The sequence below is a fragment of the Pituophis catenifer genome, unplaced genomic scaffold (genome assembly GCF_029215685.1).
Source record: "Pituophis catenifer annectens isolate HBS135680 unplaced genomic scaffold, rPitCat1.0.hap2 SCAF_7, whole genome shotgun sequence".
Lineage (NCBI taxonomy): Eukaryota > Metazoa > Chordata > Lepidosauria > Squamata > Colubridae > Pituophis > Pituophis catenifer.
The window spans coordinates 74,876,466-74,895,714 of NW_027256887.1; the positions used below are offsets into that span (position 1 = coordinate 74,876,466).

General features: G+C 42.5%; 1 protein-coding gene across 1 annotated transcript in view; it reads left to right on the forward strand.

Annotated features, from left to right (window-relative positions):
• Positions 1 to 19,249, forward strand: part of OVCH1 (ovochymase 1) — a 61,946-nt gene that overhangs the window by 30,237 nt on the left and 12,460 nt on the right. Inside the window, exons 15-21 of the mRNA XM_070947509.1 lie at positions 432 to 500; positions 1,901 to 2,081; positions 2,437 to 2,509; positions 6,543 to 6,738; positions 9,308 to 9,462; positions 10,659 to 10,812; positions 12,423 to 12,524. Coding sequence (XP_070803610.1) covers positions 432 to 500; positions 1,901 to 2,081; positions 2,437 to 2,509; positions 6,543 to 6,738; positions 9,308 to 9,462; positions 10,659 to 10,812; positions 12,423 to 12,524 — 930 coding nt within the window. The remainder of the gene's footprint in view (positions 1 to 431; positions 501 to 1,900; positions 2,082 to 2,436; positions 2,510 to 6,542; positions 6,739 to 9,307; positions 9,463 to 10,658; positions 10,813 to 12,422; positions 12,525 to 19,249) is intronic.

Below are 19,249 nucleotides of genomic sequence, written 5' to 3' on the forward strand. Positions count from 1 at the left end.
CTTCCCCTGCCACACCCACCAAGCCATGCCCACCAAGCCACACCCACAGAACCAGTAGTATAAATTTTTGAAATGCACCACTGGTATGTATGTATGTATGTATGTATGTATGTATGTATGTATGTATATATGTATGTATGTATGTATTTTGGGGAAAGATCCCAGAGAAGAGAGAATCAGAAAAGGACTGAGGACCCAGATTGTTAGGGGGCAATATGCTATTTAGTATACTGTCTTTGGTGTATGCCACCCAGAGTCCTCGGAGAGTGGGCGGCATAGAAATATGACTAATAAAATAAATAAATAAAATGATAAATAAAAATAGGAATAAGTTCTATGAGTGGAGCAATGAATACTAAACTGGACCTTTTTGTGTTGAATGGCTGAGAAATAACTTTTTGCTGAACTAAAACTTCATTACTTTCTTACAGCAACATCTAAAGCTGAATATGAAGGTCTGCTTTCTATATCTGCTTTTGAACCAAAAGATATCCCATTGGGTAAGCTCTTCGAGGATTAATAATAGCTCCACTCTTGGATTTCCTAGGAAACAATCTGAATATGAAAAGGGGTGGATTACTAAAGCCCAGCAGTCTTATCTTTAATTTGACTTAGGCATTTCCAGACAGTATTGTTATTGTAACAACAGTCTGCTTAATTCATTCATAAAATGATACGGGAATTGGGAAAACTCCAGGTTAGAGTTTTAGTGTAACACTTCCTCTTCTAACTCTGCTGAATCTTCCTATCATTATTGCTGTCTTCTGTGCATATAAAGAAGCTATTCAGGAGGGGGAAAAAGAGTAATTAACTTTATGATATCTTTTGACAGATAAGGCCAAAATTTGTCTGTCTGGAAATATTCCCATTTGAGCTGTCTGTTCTCTCATGCCTGAAGGTTTATGGATTCCATTGTTGCCCACTAGGAGCATAAAACATGCAGTGGCTGTAATGGTTCTATTTGAAATGCTTCATTTTTGCATTTGGCAAAGACTGCTAGAGAAATTCTAAGGCACTCTAAGTTTTGTATGGACAAAAAGTATCGTATTTTTCGGAGTATAAGACACACCGGACTATAAGATGCACCTACCTTTTTTGGTGAGGAAAAGAAGAAAAAGAAATCTGCCTCTGCCTCTGAGCAATTTTGCCTCCTTGCAGCAAATAGCAAACAGCCTGCTTTACTTTCATTTTCGTTTTCACCATAGCTTGATTAGCACAAGGGAAAAAAAATCTGCTCCAGCAATTTACCTCTTTGCAGCAAGCAGCAAAGTTCAAAACAGCTGAGGGCAAATCAGCCGAGAGTCGGGAGGCCGATCCAATCAACTTGTGCTAATTAGGCTGTGCTGAAGCTGAAAGGAGCTGTTTTTTCTTGCTGTTTGTTTGCGAGGAGGTAACTGCTGGGAGGCAGAGGCCAAAGGGTGGGGACTAGTGGGTGGGCGGGGCTACATATGGTGTATAAGACGCACCTAAATTTTCACCCCCTTTTAGGGGGGGAAAAGGTGCGCCTTATACTCCGAAAAATACGGTAGCTAAGCCTGGATGCTTTAAGTCTGATATGTGTTGTTAAACGCAAAATGTGTTTTGGATTTTAGAAGGAATATTAGTTCTAGGAAGATGTATACCAGAGAGGCATATGTATATATGCACAGGGGTGGGATTCTAGTTCCGACAATCAGCAAATTGCGCGATCACCGAACCGATTGTTAAACCGGGAGGATCCCACCACTGTGTATGCATGCATGTTTACATTATCATATGAACATACACACATGTTTTCAATCTATGGGAGGACAAATGGTGATTATAAAAAACTTGAAACTTCACCTGCCAGGCAATGCATTGTTGAACTCTCTTGGATGTCCTCTAGCATTTGGTTCCTCTTCTCCTCCTCTTGCTGCAGATATCTGTGGTTTGCCCCCCTTTGGTCCCCAGAGACTGTCAACACTTATCATTGGGGGAGAAGAAGCTTGTCCCCACTGCTGGCCCTGGCATGTGAGTTTGCACTTTCTGGGAGATTATAGGTGCGAAGGTGCCATCATCAACTCGATTTGGGTGCTCACAGCCGCTCATTGTGTAACGATGTAAGTACAGATGTAAGATGTTAAGCCAGGCAAAGTAGCCTTCCGTAGACTCTGTTTATTTGGAATAAAGTAGGTAAGATTGAATTTAGACCTGGGAAGAATGCTATTATGCTTCAGTTCCTGCAGGGTCCTGAAACATGTTGGATCATCTCTACAATTTAATTTATTCTCCAGAGTGGGTATGGATATAATGAAGACATCTCCGCTTTCCCGCAAACATTCCTGGGATTTGTTGCAGGAACAAGTTAAATTCAAAAGTTAAAGAAGTTAAATTGAAAGTTAAAATATATTTTGTTGACATTTTTCAGTTACATAAAAACATGATTTAACAGCAACGGAGCACTTCCTTTTTTAGAACAAATAATCCATCGTATTGGACTGTTGTTGCTGGAAACCATGACAGAATACTGAAAGAAGCTGCTGAGCAGGTAGAGACAAACTTAGTTTTATGTTCCTTTTTCCACACCTGTTTTATGCACTTGGTTCAGCCCCTATTCGGCATCTTCAGGTATGACTGGGAAAATTCTTGCATTATTCTTAAATTAGTGAGGAGAAAAACAAAAGAAAACAGAAAAAAAACCCCACCATGCAATCTCTGTAGATAATCTTTACTGTGTCTGATACATTTCCATCTTCACCACCCACCTGCAGAACAAAGAGATTGGAGAAGAAGGGATTACAAGAGAGTAAGCAGGAAGACAATGGGGAATACCCTGAGCTGTTTGCATAATGCACTCATGGTTCCTAGGCCTAGTTCCTAGCTCAGGGGTCTGCAACCTTAAACACTCAAAGAGCCATTTGGACCTGTTTCCCACAGAAAAGAAAACACCGGGAGCCACAAAACCTCGGTGGGCGTGGCCAACTTGACATCACTCACTTTCACCAGTCACATGAACCCCCCCCCAGCCACGCCTACCCAGCTGGTCATTAGGGCAGAGAACCGGTTGTTAAAAAACAACGGGAACCACAAAACCCTTTTGACATCTCTCTCTCCCTCCCTCCCCCCTCCCTCTCTCCCCCCCTCTCTGTATCTCTTTGTCTCTGCCCCGGCCGCTTCTCCATCCCCTGCTGTCACCCTTACCTTCTCAGGCCAGGTGAGGAGTGACTGAGAGGGGAGGGCAAGGGGTCGGATCATCCAACAGGGAGCCACAGCAGAGGGCCCAAAGAGCCGCATGTGGGTCAGGAGCCACAGGTTGCAGATACCTGTCCTAGTTGATGGTGCCATCACTTTCTTTTGATGTGTATTCTCCATTGTCTGCCTGCTTACTCTTTTCTAATCCTGTCCTCTCCAATGTATGTAAGTAAAACGTTAGTTTCCTTCTTGCTAATTATATCAGTGCCAGAGTGAGCATTCCAAGGGGCAAGGGAATGCTTAACCAAAACTGAAGGTGTGAAATCAATTAGTCTTGTCTTTTTTGAGCCAACTATCCCAGTACCACTGGGGTGTGTATTCTAAAAAGTAGGAGAGTGAGGAAAGGGAAGCCTAGTCATGGTCAAGTGATTTTCCTCTTAATAACTGTTTCACTTAATGATGGATCCGCTGATTCCAATCGTGGTCCCTCAACAAGGACTACATGTAGATTTGTTTACACAGAAAATAAAATGGATGAAGAACTGCTACCAAGGCAAGAATCAAATAAGGAGAGAATAAGCCCAGGCTAAGAAAGCAGATTGAGAAAACATCTCAGACAAACCCCTCTCTAGTTCACACAAATATAAAGGATGTATTCAGTGTTGCAAGATTCTGTAACTATAGCTTTTTTAAAAAAGGTAATTCTTAAGTTTCTTAATTTGTGCTATCTTGTAGGCCTGACAATGTCAGGTGCAAAGAACCAGGAACACTTGCTGGGTTCAAAGCACTGAAGAGTTTATTATTGCTACCTATATACAAAGGACGCGGTGGCTCAGTGGCTAAGACACTGAGCTTGTTGATCAAAAGGTCGGCAGTTCAGCGGTTCGAATCCCTAGTGCCGTGTAACGGAATGAGCTCCCATTACTTGTCCCAGCTTCTGCCAACCTAGCAGTTTGAAAGCACATAAAAAATGCAAGTAGAAAAATAGGGATCACCTTTGGTGGGAAGGTAACAGCATTTCGTGCACCTTTGGCGCAGGGGGGAAATGGTCCCGGTTCAGACTGGATCGCCCGATCCAGTAGCGATGGAGGCGGGTGCTTTGGAGAACTGGTAGCAAAAATCCCTGCCCCCCCCATTGCCCAGCTGAGCCGCGCAATCATCAGAGGCTTTTTAAAAAAAAAATTAAAAGCATTTTTTCTACAACCTCTTCGGCAGAAGAGGTTATTAAAAAAATGCTTTTAAAAGTAAAAACAAAGCCTCTGCTGATCAGGCAAGTCAGCTAGGATTGTCAGAGGCTTAAAAAAAAAGAAAAAGCCTCTGCCGATCAGGCAAGTCAGTTGGGATCGTCAGAGGCTTTAAAAGCATTTTTTAAACAATGGTTTTAAAAGTTAAAAAAAAAAGTTGGCCTCACCCACTCAGCCATATTACCCCCCAAGCCACACCCACAGAACCGGTAGTAACAAAATTTACATTTCACCACTGCTTTGGCGTTTAGTCATGCCAGCCACATGACCACGGAGACGTCTTCGGACAGCACTGGCTCTTCGGCTTTGAAACGGAGATGAGCATCACCCCCTAGAGTTAGGAACGACTAGCACATATGTGCGAGGGGAACCTTTACCTTTACCTTTACCTTATATACAAGAATTTGGTCGATTAATGGTCAAAGCTACAGTGATGCTAGATAAGGGTCAGTGAAATTCACAGAGGCTGGACTTGGGTCTCTTATAGCTGCACAATGATTCCAAACTGATGACAAATTTAATCCCACCATCCAACTTAGCCTGCTCATCTCCTACAGACAAGAGGAGGAACTCTGGAGTGAAGTCATCTGCCAAGAAGGCAGAAAAAGGCAGAAGGAGAAGTGGATTGGAATACTCATTTCTTTCTTCTTTCTCTTTGGTCATTTGGTGAGGATGGCATAAATTGTTCTTGCCGAAAGCCCAAACTGATTGTATCCTGAACTGATCATTTATCATTATACTGAAGGCTATATGAAGTGTTTTTTAAAGAATAGAATAGAATTCTTTATTAGCCAAGTGTGATTGGACACACAAGGAATTTGTCTTTGGTGCATATGCTCTCAGTGTACATAAAAAGACAAGATACACTCATCAAGAATCACAAGGCACAACACCCAGTGACAGTCATACTGTACAATAAGCAATCAAATCATACTAGGAAACAATCAATATAAATCACAAGGATACAAGCAACAAAATTACAGTCATGCAGTCACAAGTGGGAGGAGATGGGTGACAGGTACAATGAGAGGACCAATAGCAATAGTAATGCAGCCTAATGTGAATCGTTTGACAGTGTTGAGGGAATTATTTGTTTAGCAGAGTGATGGCGTTCAGGAAAAAACTGTCCTTGTGTCTAGTTGTTCTGGAGTGCAGTGCCCTATAGCATCGTTTTGAGGGTAGAAGTTGAAACAGTTTATGTCCAGGATGCGAGGGGTCTGTAGATATTTTCACAGCCCTCTTTTTGACTCGTGCAGTATACAGGTCCTCAATGGAAGGCAGGTTGGTAGTAATTGTTTTTGGGTTGGCTTAAGGACTGCAAGTAAGTCATTCCAGCTCTAAAATCCCCAGAGATTTTAGTCTCCACATGTTTTGCTAATTCATGGGGATTCGATAGCAAAGCACAGTTTGAAACTTAGTTTGTTTTTAAAAATGCTGATTTGATTTAACCACATTTTTTTCATTTGTCCTGGAAAAATAAACCATGATTTTTACATCTAAACTATTTGGGGGGGGGGGGGTGGGGGGGGAGAGAAAAATGACCCTGGTTGAAACTGATTCTAGCTTGGGCAACAAATCTTGGTTTAAAAACTTTCTGGCTTAGTGTTTTGGGTCAACAACCCTAGCAGTAAATTAAAATATACTGTATATATATATATATAAATTTAAGAGCTTTGTCCAAAATGGCAGAACGGAAGTGTTAGCGAAAGGAAAGGGCATATTGTGTGGTATATTTGTTCAGATGGGGTTGCTGGCAGGAAGAAGAAGGAATTACGTTGCAGCAAGAATGAAAGGTGGCCAATTTATATCAAATGTGGGCTAAAATAAGGAGGTTCATTGCTTATCAGCCAAAGGCAGCACTACAATAGTGGTGCTGGCAGCTCTTATCTTAATTCAGTGTTTGCTACAGCCTAAAAAAAAGAAGAAGATAGAAACAATTCTTGCTGCAGGAACATTTATTGATTAGGGAGAGCCCCGTCGAGGAAGTTGCTGATTATTTTACAAAGAGATGTTGGCTAAGAATGTAATTTGTAACTAAACTGATATTTCCCCTCCTCGCCCACTCCCTATCCCCCCCGCTAAATGGCTACTACTGAGTGAAAAAGGCTGGATACTGATTTTATTGATTTCGTTCTCTTGATGCAGGTGAGAAGAGTCGAGAGCATTACGGTGCACCCGGCCTTTGATGTCGCAAGTTATGATTCTGATATTGCCCTCGTCCAGCTGCAAACGCCTCTGATCTATAGTCCAGCGGTGAGGCCTGTATGCCTGCCAAGTTCCATGGAGCTGCTGCCGTCCTTTATGCTTTGTACTGTGACTGGCTGGGCAAGTTTCCAAGAAGGTTAAGTCCACTTTCTCCTTCGAGCTCCATTGACACTGTCAGGGCTCTGTCTCCACCTTAGTTAAAGCTTAGCAAAAATAGGAGGGAACCAATCTAGAACTAAGGAGAACTTTCTTGACTGTGAGAACAATGGATATGCTTGGCTCCAGAAGTTGTGGATGCTCCATCACTGAAGAGATCCTGGACAGCCATTTGTCCAGGATGGGGTAGGGCCGTGATGGTGAACCTATGGACATGGAGCCATATCAGTGGGCACGCGAGCGTTACCCTAGCTCAGCGCCAGCATGCATGCACACACCAGCCAGCTAATTTTCGGGCCTTCTGTGCCCACCAGAAGTTGGGAAACAGGCTGCTTCCGGCCTCCTGGGGGGGAGGCCATTTTTGCTCTCCCCAGGCTCCTAGAAAGAAATTATGGATGTGGGCGCGCACGTGTGCGACCCCCACACGCTCCCCCCACTTTTGGCATGCAACGGCAAAAAGGTTAGCCATCACTGGGGTAGGGCAATCAAACTCAATTTCGTTGAGGGCTGCATCAGGGTTGTGTTTGACCTTGGAGGGTCGGGGTGGGGTGGGAGTGGCCATGGTGGGTGTGACATGGAACTCATGTTGGGGGTACATGTGGTGGTCAAGTGCTAAGGCAGGACTTTCCTGAGACCCTCCCTCACTCTCATAACCTTCCTTCCTTCCTTCCTTCCTTCCTTCCTTCCTTCCTTCCTTCCTTCCTTCCTTCCTTCCTTCCTTCCTTCCTTCCTTCCCCTCTTTCCTTATTTTTCCTTCCTTGCTCTCTTCCCATCTTCCCTTCTTTTTCTTTGTCTTTCCTCTTTCCTTGTCTTCTTTCCTGCCTCTCCATGCATGCTCAAAGGCAAAAGGAGAAACATTTCTCCTTTTGTTTTGTTTTTAGTTTGTTTTGATATCCCTCTGCCAGTGAAAATGGAGCCCAGGGGGCAATGTGCACCCTCCTGAGCTCTGTTTCCCCTGGCAGAGGCACCGTGGGCCAGTCTTTTGCTGTTTCCAGGTCAGCCCTGTGGACCAGATCTAAGCACCCGGTGGGCCGCATTCTGCCCACAGGCCTTGAGTTTGACACTCCTGGGTCTCCTGCTTGAGCAGAGGATTGGACTAGAAGATCTTCAAGATCCCTTCCAACTCTCTTATTCTATATTCTTATATTTGAGGCTTTGTTTATGGCTAGTTTCTACAGTAATCTAGCCACGTTCTGTCTGGAAGTTTGCTGCAAAATCTAACTAGAGCAATTCAGATTAAAGCAATTTAGAGACCTGTGATTTACCACCAAATCCTGATGTGAAATTTGGCAATCTCCTTTTATTGTTCTTCCCCTTTTAGAGCAGTGATTCTTAAACTGGGAGTAATTATCCAAGGGAGCAATTTGGAGATATCCTGAGGGGTGATGGAGCAATTTATAATTGCTTGTTTTGTGAGTTGAGGACTGCCGCAGCCAAGATACTTATGTAAAACAAGAGTTTGTTTGTTTTTAATGGGAATAATGACATAATTCAAGACCATGAAAAGAAATAATAAGGTCAAACGGTTTTAAGAACCACTGATTTACAGGGACGCCCCATGACATTTAATAAGAAGAGAGATTCTGCATTTTGAGATCAATGTACAAGCAGCGTGAGTACACTGCACACATCCTGGGTAAATATATATTAGGGGTATGAATATTTGATTTGGGAATTCAATTTGAAAATGTACCAGTTGAATCTCTGCGCCAAATCAGATCTTTTAATCAACTCAGCAAGTTTATTTATATCAACTTGAATGCATCCAAATCAATTTATATAGTTTTTATATCCATGCAGAAATGTTTATTCTGTAGCACTTTGGAATTCAGAATCAAATGAATCTATTCTTAGAACTACCGTATTTTTCGCAGTATAAGATGCTCCGGACCATAAGACCCACCTAGCTTTTGGGGAGGAAAAAAAAAATCTGCCTCTGCCTCCCAGCAATTTGCCTCCTTGCAGCAAACAGCCTGGTCAGTTTCAGCACAACTTGATTTAGCACAAGCAGTTGATTGGTGGTTGAATTGGCCTCCCAAAATACCACTGATCAACTGTTCCAGGCTGCGGGGATCGCCACCACCCATCGCCGCCGCCTATCGCCACCTCTGCGTGCCCCATTTTTGCCGTCTTTGCGTCCCATTTTTGGCCTCCGCTCGCCTGCTCCAGGTGCTATCGCAGCCACTGCCTATCACTGCCAATCCCTGCCACCTGGAACGGGTCAAAAACGGGATGCGCGGAGGCAAAAAATGGGATGCATGGAGGCTGAAAATGGGGTGCGCGGAGGCGGCGATGGGCAGGGGCAATGGGCGGCGATGGCAGTGGTGATCCCCGCAGCCTGGAACAGCTGACCAGTGGTATTCCAGAGGCCAATTCAACCGCCAATCAACTGCTTGTGCTAAATCAGGCTGTGCTAAATCAGGCTGTGCTCCATAGCGTCGTTTTGAGGGTAGGAGTTGAAACAGTTTATGTCCAGGATGCGAGGGACATAAATAAATAAAATAAATAAAAAATGCATTACTCTGAAATATTCTTCTACTGCTTTATAGTTGGAGGCCTTGCTACCCGTCTACAGCAAATGCATGTCCCACTGGTGCCCAATGACCTCTGTGAGCAAAACTACTACTTCAATCACCCTGGAGGGATCACACCTCAGATGCTCTGTGCTGGTTTTGCATCTTTGGAAGGCCATGATTCCTGCCAGGTATCAAGAGAGCAGACAAGAAAAACATAGACTGCAGCACAGAAGGGCAGGGGTGGGCTTCAAAAATTTTAGCAAGGGGTTTTCTGCCCGGTTGCTGGGTGGGTGTGGACATGGTGGGTGTGGCCTAATTGGCCTCCACCACGGCAGGGTATGTGTGTTTTTGCTCTCCATGGGCTCTGGAGGCTTTCCTCGAGCGCTTTCCTAAGTGTGTTAGAAGAAATATCCTTCTGGGTTCAGCTCCAAGTGTGGAAAAAAACACTGGAAACATGGAGACTGCTTGGAAAGATGGTTTAATGGTGGACAGGATCACATGGTTTGAGTTCCTAAACAGAAAAGCGACGAGATGCTGCGAGTCCCCTGGGTTTTATGCCCTCTCTGGCTTTGAACTTCCTGGGGCCCAGAAAGAGTATCCTGATTGGATGTCAGACTCCCAGGGGGTGGGGGTCTTAGCTAGCCTTGCTGGCTGATGTAATCTGCCCAGGTGCCATGTGGTGAGTTTCTGTTGCTAGATGGGTCCTATTGTGTTAATTTCTGTTACTAGATGGGTCCTATTGTGTTGCAGATGATGGTCCATTGACAAAGATGGGAGGGAACTGAGTTTCTGCCTCTGGCCCATTGACAGAGGGTGTGGGGGGGGAAAGGTGGGAGCTGCTTCGTCTTTAAAACATGCTTCTCCATTTCTCATCCAGGGAAACATAATATTCTGCCTTTTTAATATTTCCTAAAATATTTCATTCTTCTAGGAAAGGGGTGGGTGCTAACTTCCTACAAGTGTTTTGGGTTTTTTTGTTTCCTTTTTGGGCTGTTTGATTGTCTCTTTTGAGTGGCATGTAGATCAAGGAACCATCAAGAACAACACTGATAGGGCAAGCCATTAGTATATAAAAATAAGAGCAAATCTCACTCCGTTCCAGCACTGATGATGTTATCTAGTTTGGTAATGAAACATCTTCAAGAAAACCACCAAGCTCAGAGAGCATCTCTACTGCTGCTGAAAGCCATAACTCTGTTACACAGATCTCACAGCCATTCTCTCTCCTGCCCTTACTGCAACTCAGCTTATAAAATTCCATGCCTGCATGGAAAAATTATGGATTTTTAGACATGTGCATTAGAAATATAAATATAAAGCAGCGTCTGTATGTTCTTTCTATACATTTTGCAAACTGTGTGTGTTTGTGTACATGTTTTTTCAGGGGGATTCAGGTCTGCTGGTTTGCCAAAATGAAAACAAGCCATTTATACTCCATGGACTTGCTAGCTGGGGTGTGGGCTGTGCCCAGCCTAAGAGACCAGGTGTTTATTCAAGAGTGAGTGCCTTTTTTGACTGGATTGTATCTGTAATGAAAGGTAAGCATAGTCCTACTTCTTGCCCATGGTCTCTCTTTGGTTCTAAATTTATTTGTTTGTTTGTTTGTTTTGTCAAGCATATATAAGATAACAGGTAAAAGTATAAATATAATTTGAATACATGAAAAGAGTAAGTAAAAAGGAATATTAGGACAGGGACGGTAGGCATCAGAGGTGAGTTTCAGCAGGTTCTGACCAGTTCTGGAGAACCGGTAGTGGAAATTTTGAGTAGTTTGATGAACCAGTAGTAAAAATTTTGACTGGCCCCGCCCCCATCTATTGTCTGCCTCCAAGTCCCAGCTGATTGAGAGGAAATGGAGATTTTACAGTATCCTTCCCCTGTCATGCCCACCAAGTCACGCCCACCAAGCCACATCATGCCCACCAAGCCACACCCACGGAACCGGTAGTAAAAAAATTTGAAACCCACCACTGGTAGGCACACTGGTGCGCTTAAGCATTCCCCTTACAGACCTCTTAGGAATGGGGTGAGGTCAACAGTAGACAGTCTTAGGTTAAAGTTTTGGGGGTTTGGGGAAGAAACCACAGAGTCAGGTAGTGCATTCCAGGCATTGACCCCTCTGTTACTGAAGTCATATTTTCTGCAGTCGAGTTTGGAGCGGTTTACTTTAAGTTTGTATCTTTTATTTGCTAAACAATACTGCCTTCTGATATTTGAGAGGCATCGTCTGCTTGGATTTAGAGCAGGGTTCCCAAATTGTGAGGTATACTTTCCATGAGGAGGTGCAGGTAGACTCCAGAGGAGGTTTGAAGATTTTTCTTTTTTGTGCCTTTGCTAAAAAATAAAGTTTCATTGTATTGTTTTCATTGTTCATTTATCTTCATTTTGGTCTTTGTATTATTAGGGGAGGTAGGCACATAAAGATTAAACTAAAGGAAGTTCTGATGGCAAAAGGTTAGATTCGAGCGAAACAAGCAACATTGGAATGTATTTTCCAATTCCTTAGAATGTCAGATTTTTTGGCTAGAACTTAAGTTAGCACCAGTTTACTGTAAAATTGGCACAGTAGCTGTAAGATTAGCACAAACCTGTGAAAAATGTAGGCTTCAGTATAATCCGAGGAAAGTAGCTTTGATTGTTCGATTTCCGTATTTTAGCATATTTTTACCCCCCTCAGCTAAAAGGCCTAGTAGAACAATTGGTGTAGATCAGTAATCAATACAAACAAGCAGTCCTAAGAGATTTGTTAGTAGAAAAGATATGTAATCAAAAGGAAGAAGGATGAGATAATCAGGAAAACAAGCCAAGTCGGATCCCTCTATTTAAACATTATTTTAACTTTGTACAGTATGCTTACACCTCATTGGGGTTAGCATAGCTAATTTTATTTTATAGAAGTTGTGGGGGCTCCATTGCTGTAGGATTTCAAGAAAAGATTGTGCAGCCACAATCTTGGGCTGTTGTTTAACCCTGGGCTGAGGGTTGGACTAGAAGACCTCTAAGGTCCATTCCAGCCCCATGATTGTATTATTTTTTCAATAGCTCTTATTGCTCTCTCTCTCTCTCTCCCCCTCTCTTTCTCCCCTCCCCCCTCCCTCCCTCTCCCTCTCCCCCTTCCTCTCCCTTTCCCCCTCCCTCCTCACAATAGAGAAGGGACCAGCAGAGATGCCAGTCAGTAACATTGGTCTTGAAACCTTAGTACGGTCCTTGGAGTCACCTATGAACCTTCTACAAGCCGTTGATGGACAAGGTACATAACATCAACAAGCCTGATAGCATCCTTTGCCTTATTGTAGTACATTTTAATAGTGTTGCTATTCTAATTTCTAAAAAGCTGCGCTAACTATTCTGTTAATTACCATATTAATGTATTTGGAAAGTGTCACACAGGCAAAGGCTAAGTAGTTATGGATATTTCCTGATTGCCACGTATAACATCACTACTTGGAGAGCTGCTTTGACGGACAATTGTTTTCTGGGTGAAATTCAGAATGATGTTTGTCAGCGTTAAGTTCCTTCATGGCTCAGGACTTGGTATCTGCAGATTACCTGGTCACAACAATGACTCTCTACCTGATAAGATCTGGTTGAGTGGACTCCATTTCTTTGCCCTGGAAATGTCATCTAGAGGAGTGGTCACCAAGCAATGATCCGCGGACCACTGGTAGTCCGTGAGAAAATTATGGTGGTCCGCAGAAACATTATTTGCATTTTTTATATTGCACTAAATACTATTTAAATTTCTAGACAATTCATATTAGTGAATTAGTGAATTAGTGAATCTGCAGGATTTAAAATTATGAGTTTAATGGTCCCTAAGCTCCGAAAGGTTGATGACCCCTGATCTAGAGGAACTATGGAAGGTGCTCCTTCTATACCCACATGGCTTTGATTCCATCAGGATTTAGGAATCAGGATTTATCAAATTCTGGGAAGGGATTTGTGAACAGAAGGATGTGGATCTGATTGTGGAATTTCTTGGTTTAATTGATTTAATTGATTAATGTTCTGGTGCTTTACATGGGACAGATAAGCTGTTACTATTGATCATCTTTTTCAATTCGTTCAATTTGTATATTTTGGGCTTGACACCACTCAGAGTTGTTTGTGAGTACTAAATTAGTTGTAGAATAGAATCCAAGAAAAGGTGATTCTACTGAATCCAGGCAGCACGGATATCCTAGGACCGTGATGATGAACCTATGGCACATGTGCCATAAGTGGCACGTGGAGCCATATTGGTGGGCATGCAAGCTCAGCTCCAGTGTGCATGCGTGCGCTGGCCAGCTGATTTTCGGGCCTTCTAGGCCACCCGGAAATAGGGAAACAGGCTGTTTCCTGCCTCCCGAGGACCTGGGGTGGGTGGGGAAGGCCTGTTTTTTGCTCTCCCCAGGCTCCAGAGCCTCTCTAGGAGCCTGGGGAGGGTGAAAATGGCCTTGCCGATCCCCCCGAGGTCGGAAATGGCCCATTTGCCAACTTCCGGTGGGACCGGAATTTGGCAAAGGGCTGTTTTCAGCCTCTGGAGGGCCTCCAGGGGGATGGGGAAGGCCGTTTTCACCCTCCCCAGGCTCCTAGAGAGGCTCTGGAGCCTGGGGAGAGCAAAAAACGGGCCTACCAGGCCCACCATGCCAAAAGCAGTCATGCGGGGGGGGGGTGTCGCGTGCGCATGCCCAGGAGGTGGGGCACATATGCGCGTGACACCCACCCCCTCGCAGTCCCCCCACTTTTGACACGCGATGGCAAAAAGGTTAGCCATCACTGTCGTAGGAATTTCTCAACTATGAGAGCCATACTGATATAAAAGCAGCCTAAATGTGAAGGTAGATGCATCATTTTTCTGCCATAGATTTTTAAATGACATGACAGAAATTGAGTACTATTGAGCTGGATCAGAGACACTCCTGTTGCTATTTTTCCAATCAGAACTTTTCCTATATCTCTGTTGCCTCCATGCTTTATGACCATTTATGTGACTTTATTCCTTGCAGGATGCCCATCAGAATTCATTCTGGATAAGCCCAGGGGATTTATCTCCTCCCTTTGTTCCTCTGCAGATTACATTGGAGTTATACAGTGTTGGTGGATGCTTCAAGTTTCCCCAGGAGGAATAGCAAAACTTGTCCGGAATAATCTATTATCTTTGCCTAGGCATATATTTTGCATGTGTGTTTAAAATAATTACCCTGTAACAGGGGTGAAATCCAGCAGGTTCTGACAGGTTCTGGAGAACCTGTCAGAAAAAATTTAGCGGAAATTTTGAGCAGTTCAGAGAACCGGCAAATACCACCTCTGGCTGGTCCCAGAGTGGGGTGGGAATGGAGATTTTGCAATATCCTTCCCCCAGAAGTGGTGAGGGAATGGGGATTTTGCAGTATCCTTCCCCTGCCACACCCACCAAGTCACGCCCACAGAACCGGTAGTAAAAAAAATTGGATTTCACCACTGCCCTATAAATATGCTTTTGGTACCATTTAAATTATGAAATGATTTCATTTTAACAGTTCTCTTGGAGTCATTTACAACACAAATGGGGGGGGGGGGGGGAGATATTGTAAGTGCTGAAGAGCCATCTACCGCATTTGCTGCTTCCTTTCTTCCTGTTGTAGGATCTAAGATAGGAAGTATCCTCAACGAATCCAATGACTTGAGCCAGCAATTGTCCTCTTGCAAAGATGCGATCCTTACAGCCCGGGAAGGAATAATCCGGACTCCGGGTTTTCCTAATGGGTCTCCCAATGCCACCAGGTAGAGTTATGTCTTTCTTTCTGACCTGTAGAAATAAGATTCTGTTGGGGGATCCATTTTGTATGTCACAGGATTGTCCAAATGAATACTCCCCAAATAAGTTGGTCTTTAGTTCCCCTCATCCGGATTGCTTTGTGCTCATTTGCACCATCGCTTTTCCACTCAAATAAATGACTCATGATGATTACACTATTATTAATTAGGCTTAGCCTTGTGCAGCTCTTTAATGAGTTAAGAAATACTTACTTCCGACTCTGTTTTTCCCTTTTGCTTTACAGTTCATGACAATATAATTTAATCTTTATTGTTGCAATATTGGGGGTGGATTCAGAACAATAGAATAACAGAGTTGGATGGGACCATGGAGGAAGCATTTCCTCAAGCAGGAAACTCTATACCAGTGATGGCTAACCTTTTTGCCATCGCGTGCCAAAAGTGGGGGGAATGCGGTGTTGTGTGTGTCGTGCGCATGTATGCCCCGCCCCCCTAAGCATGCGCCCCACCCCCTGGGCATGCGCACGTGACCCTCCCGCGTGATTGCTTTTAGCATGATGGGCCTGGTAGGCCCGTTTTTTGCTCTCCCCAAGCTCTAGAGCCTCTCTAGGAGTCTGGGGAGGGCGAAAACAGCCTTCCCCATCCCCCGGAGGCCCTCCAGAGGCTGAAAACAGCTCATTTGCCGAATTACAGTCCCACCGGAAGTTGGCAAATGGACCGTTTCTGGCCTCTGAGAAGGTGGGGAAGGCCATTTTCACCCTTCCCAGGCTCCTAGAGAGGCTCTGGAGCCTGGGGAGAGCAAAAAACAGGCCTTCCCCACCCACCCCCAGGTCCTCTAGAGGCAGGAAACAGCCTGTTTCCCTATTTCCGGGTGGCCCAGAAGGCTGAAAAATCAGCTGGCCAGTGCGCACATGCACGCTGGAGCTGAGCTTGTGTGCTCACCAATATGGCTCCACGTGCCACCTGTGGCACATGTGCCATAGGTTCGCCATCACGGCCCTATACTATTCCAGACAGCTGTCTGTTCAATCTCTTTTTAAAAACCTCCAGTGATGGAGCACCCACAACTTCTGTCTCTGAATCATTTATTACTCCCTAGATCTTGTCAGACTTATTAAACCAACTTGGAAAGGTTTATCTGTCTTCCTGGTAGTATGATGGTTAATTCACATGTCAGGGTTAAACGACAGTTCTTCATTCAGATGATATGAAAAACTATGGCTTATATCTATCTTCTCCAATATGGGACTTCCAGATGTTGTACTTCAGTGCCAGAATCATCTAGTTAAAAGCAAATGCTAGAAATTCTGGGCGTGGAAACCAGCTGTTTTTAGGGCTTTGAGTGGGAAGCTGTTTTATTAGGAGGACGTGAAGGGATACCACTTTTCAACACCCCCCTTCAACCACCTCTCGATGCAAAGAAGTGTTGAATGGGCAGCTTTGTTATAGAAAAAGAAGGAAAAGAGAGAAAAATGGTCCAGTGCTTAGGTCTAAAACTTTCCTATTATTGATTTATCGCTCCAGTTGCCACTGGAGGATTGTTGCCCCATTAAATGCCATCATTCGACTGGATTTCCTGGATTTTGTGCTTGAGAATTCCCTTCCCAAATGTCATGGCGGACTTATGCTGTGTGAAGGATTTGGACCTACAAGAGAGATGCTTGGTGAGAGATTTACATGACAGTAGATTCCTCTGTTGCTTTTGATGCAGAAACTATTCATGATAATGTATGATAATGTCCTCAGCAGTGGTGGGTTCTAACCGGTGTTACCACCGGTTCGCTTCATGCATGTGCTTTGCGCGCGACTGCAAAGCCTTCTCCAAATGCTAAAGGAAATTGAGTCTGGCCTCCCAGTGTACACTTGTTTTGAGAGTGCGGGCTGATGGATAAAGGGGTGAGGTGAGCTTCAAACAATATACTTGGTATTTGTCTCTCCAGCCACTAGATGGGGCTAGAGAGTAACAACAGTATATAAAAGATATATGCTGGGGCATGACACAGATGTTCTGGTCATCATTCAAGGAAACTATCATAGGTGTGTCCAATGTCTTGTTCCATTTGTTTCATAGCCTACTGGACTTCACACAACTTTGGTTGTGAGACCCTGGGACACTGCAACTGTCATAAATAGGAACCAGTTGCCAAGCATTTAAATTTTTATCATGTGACCATGGGGATGCCGCAATGGTCATAAGTGTGAACAATTGTCATAAGTCAGTATTTTCAGGGCCGTTGTAACTTCAAACAGTCAGTAAATGAATAGTTGTAAGGCGAGGACTACCTATAGATGTCTAGTGGGCATTGTCCTTGAAATCATTCCATAAAGCAGAAAATGCAGGTCTTTTTCATAGGGCATCTGTGGACAAATTAATTAGCGGTGATTAATCAATGATGCTCTTTGTTGTAAACATTTTATTTCTTCTTTTTTTATGCAATCTACTTGAGTATGTCGACTGTTCTACTATTTTTATAAGTTTCATTGAGAATTGGATGTTTACATTGCTTTAGTTTTTGCGAATGTTAAATCATCTTTGGTTGTAATGATGTGTAAATATAAAAAATAAATAAATATTGCTTGTGGCTTTTGAAGGTTCCCTTGCTTTCTCATAGGGTTTGTTAAAGATCATGAGAAGCCAGTCTTTGAGAAGGAGTAAATAAAAAGTGAAAACTGAATGAATGAGGATTGTTCTTTTATGCATAAGGAAAGACACAAGAGTGAATGTAAAACCAACAGGGAATTAATTTATTAATAATATTTGGAAAACTGAATTCTGATTAAATGAGTGTAAGCAATGCAAATGAATAAAATCTTTAAAATGCAAACAAAAAAAAGTGAAAACTGGAGAGGCAGAATGGTCAAATTTCTTTTTTATGTATGTCTGAAAGGTAACTTCTGTAATGAAACTCCGCATTATCCAGTAAAGTCACGCACCTCCGTGATGATGCTGAACTTCACTTCTGGCCCAGATACAAATATGAAAGGTTTCACTCTTGTCTACAAAATCCAAGAAACAGAGTCAAGTAAGTAGAAGGCTTTGCCGGACTTTGGAGAAAAGTGATAGGTGCAAAATACAATACAATAAAATAAAATAAAATAAAATAAAATAAAATAAAATAAAATAAAATAAAATAAAATAAAATAAAATAATAAAGTAAAGTAAAGTAAAGTAAAGTAAAGTAAAGTAAAGTAAAGTAAAGTAAAGTAAAGTAAAGTAAAATAAAATAAAATAAAATAAAATAAAATAAAATAAAATAAAATAAAATAATAAAATAAAATAAAATAATAAAATAAAATAAAATAAAATAAAAAAATAATAAAATAAAATAAAATAAAATAAAATAAAATAAATAAAATAAAATAAAATAAAATAAAATAAAATAAAATAAAATAATAAAATAAAATTGGCCCAAAATAGAAGATGCATATTTCTTCTCGATAGGGAATGGAATTCAGATTCGAATGACCTGCTGTAATCATTCAGTGACCTATTTGTAGCTAGGTTCCCATCTGAAGTAAATGAAATAACATAAACAGTATGTCCACCCAGAACCAAAAAGGAAGCTGTCCAGAAATGTCTGCATGATTTATTGCTCTGGCCATATTCCATCCCATCAATGGTCTTGAAGTGTGCGGGTTTTACTGGGTGTGAAGAGAACAGGTTTTTGATTGTAGTTTCTACTGGTTTCTGATGATCTGGAGAAACATCTAAAACAACTGGAGGAAACTAGCTTGAGGGATATCTAAAAATAAAAATAAAGGTTTCCCTTGTCCAGTCGTGTCCGATTCTAGGAGGCGGTGCTCATCTCCATTTCTTTGTTCTTAACTTTAGTTTTCTTAGTTAACAGTAACAGAGTTGGAAGGGACCTTGGAGGTCATCTAGTCCAACCCCCTGCTCACACAGGAGACCTATACTAGGGATTCGAACCGCCAACCTTTCTGATCGACAAGCTCAGCGCCTTTTTTCTGTTCTTGCACTTCTTGATTTTTTTAAATTTTTTCTTTTGATTTGTCTTTTATTGTATGGAAATTATTAATAAGTATAAATAACTAATAAAACGGGAGTAAATTTTAATAGTGATACGTATATCTCTACTTGCTGAACCATCAACTACCTTTGTGTTAGCTCAGAAATATAAAGATGTATCATGCTATTCCTTTTTTTTTTCTTTTTCCATTGAGGTCCTGTACAAGGTAAAGATCTTCGAAAAGGTACGACAGCTGCATTTTTGTATG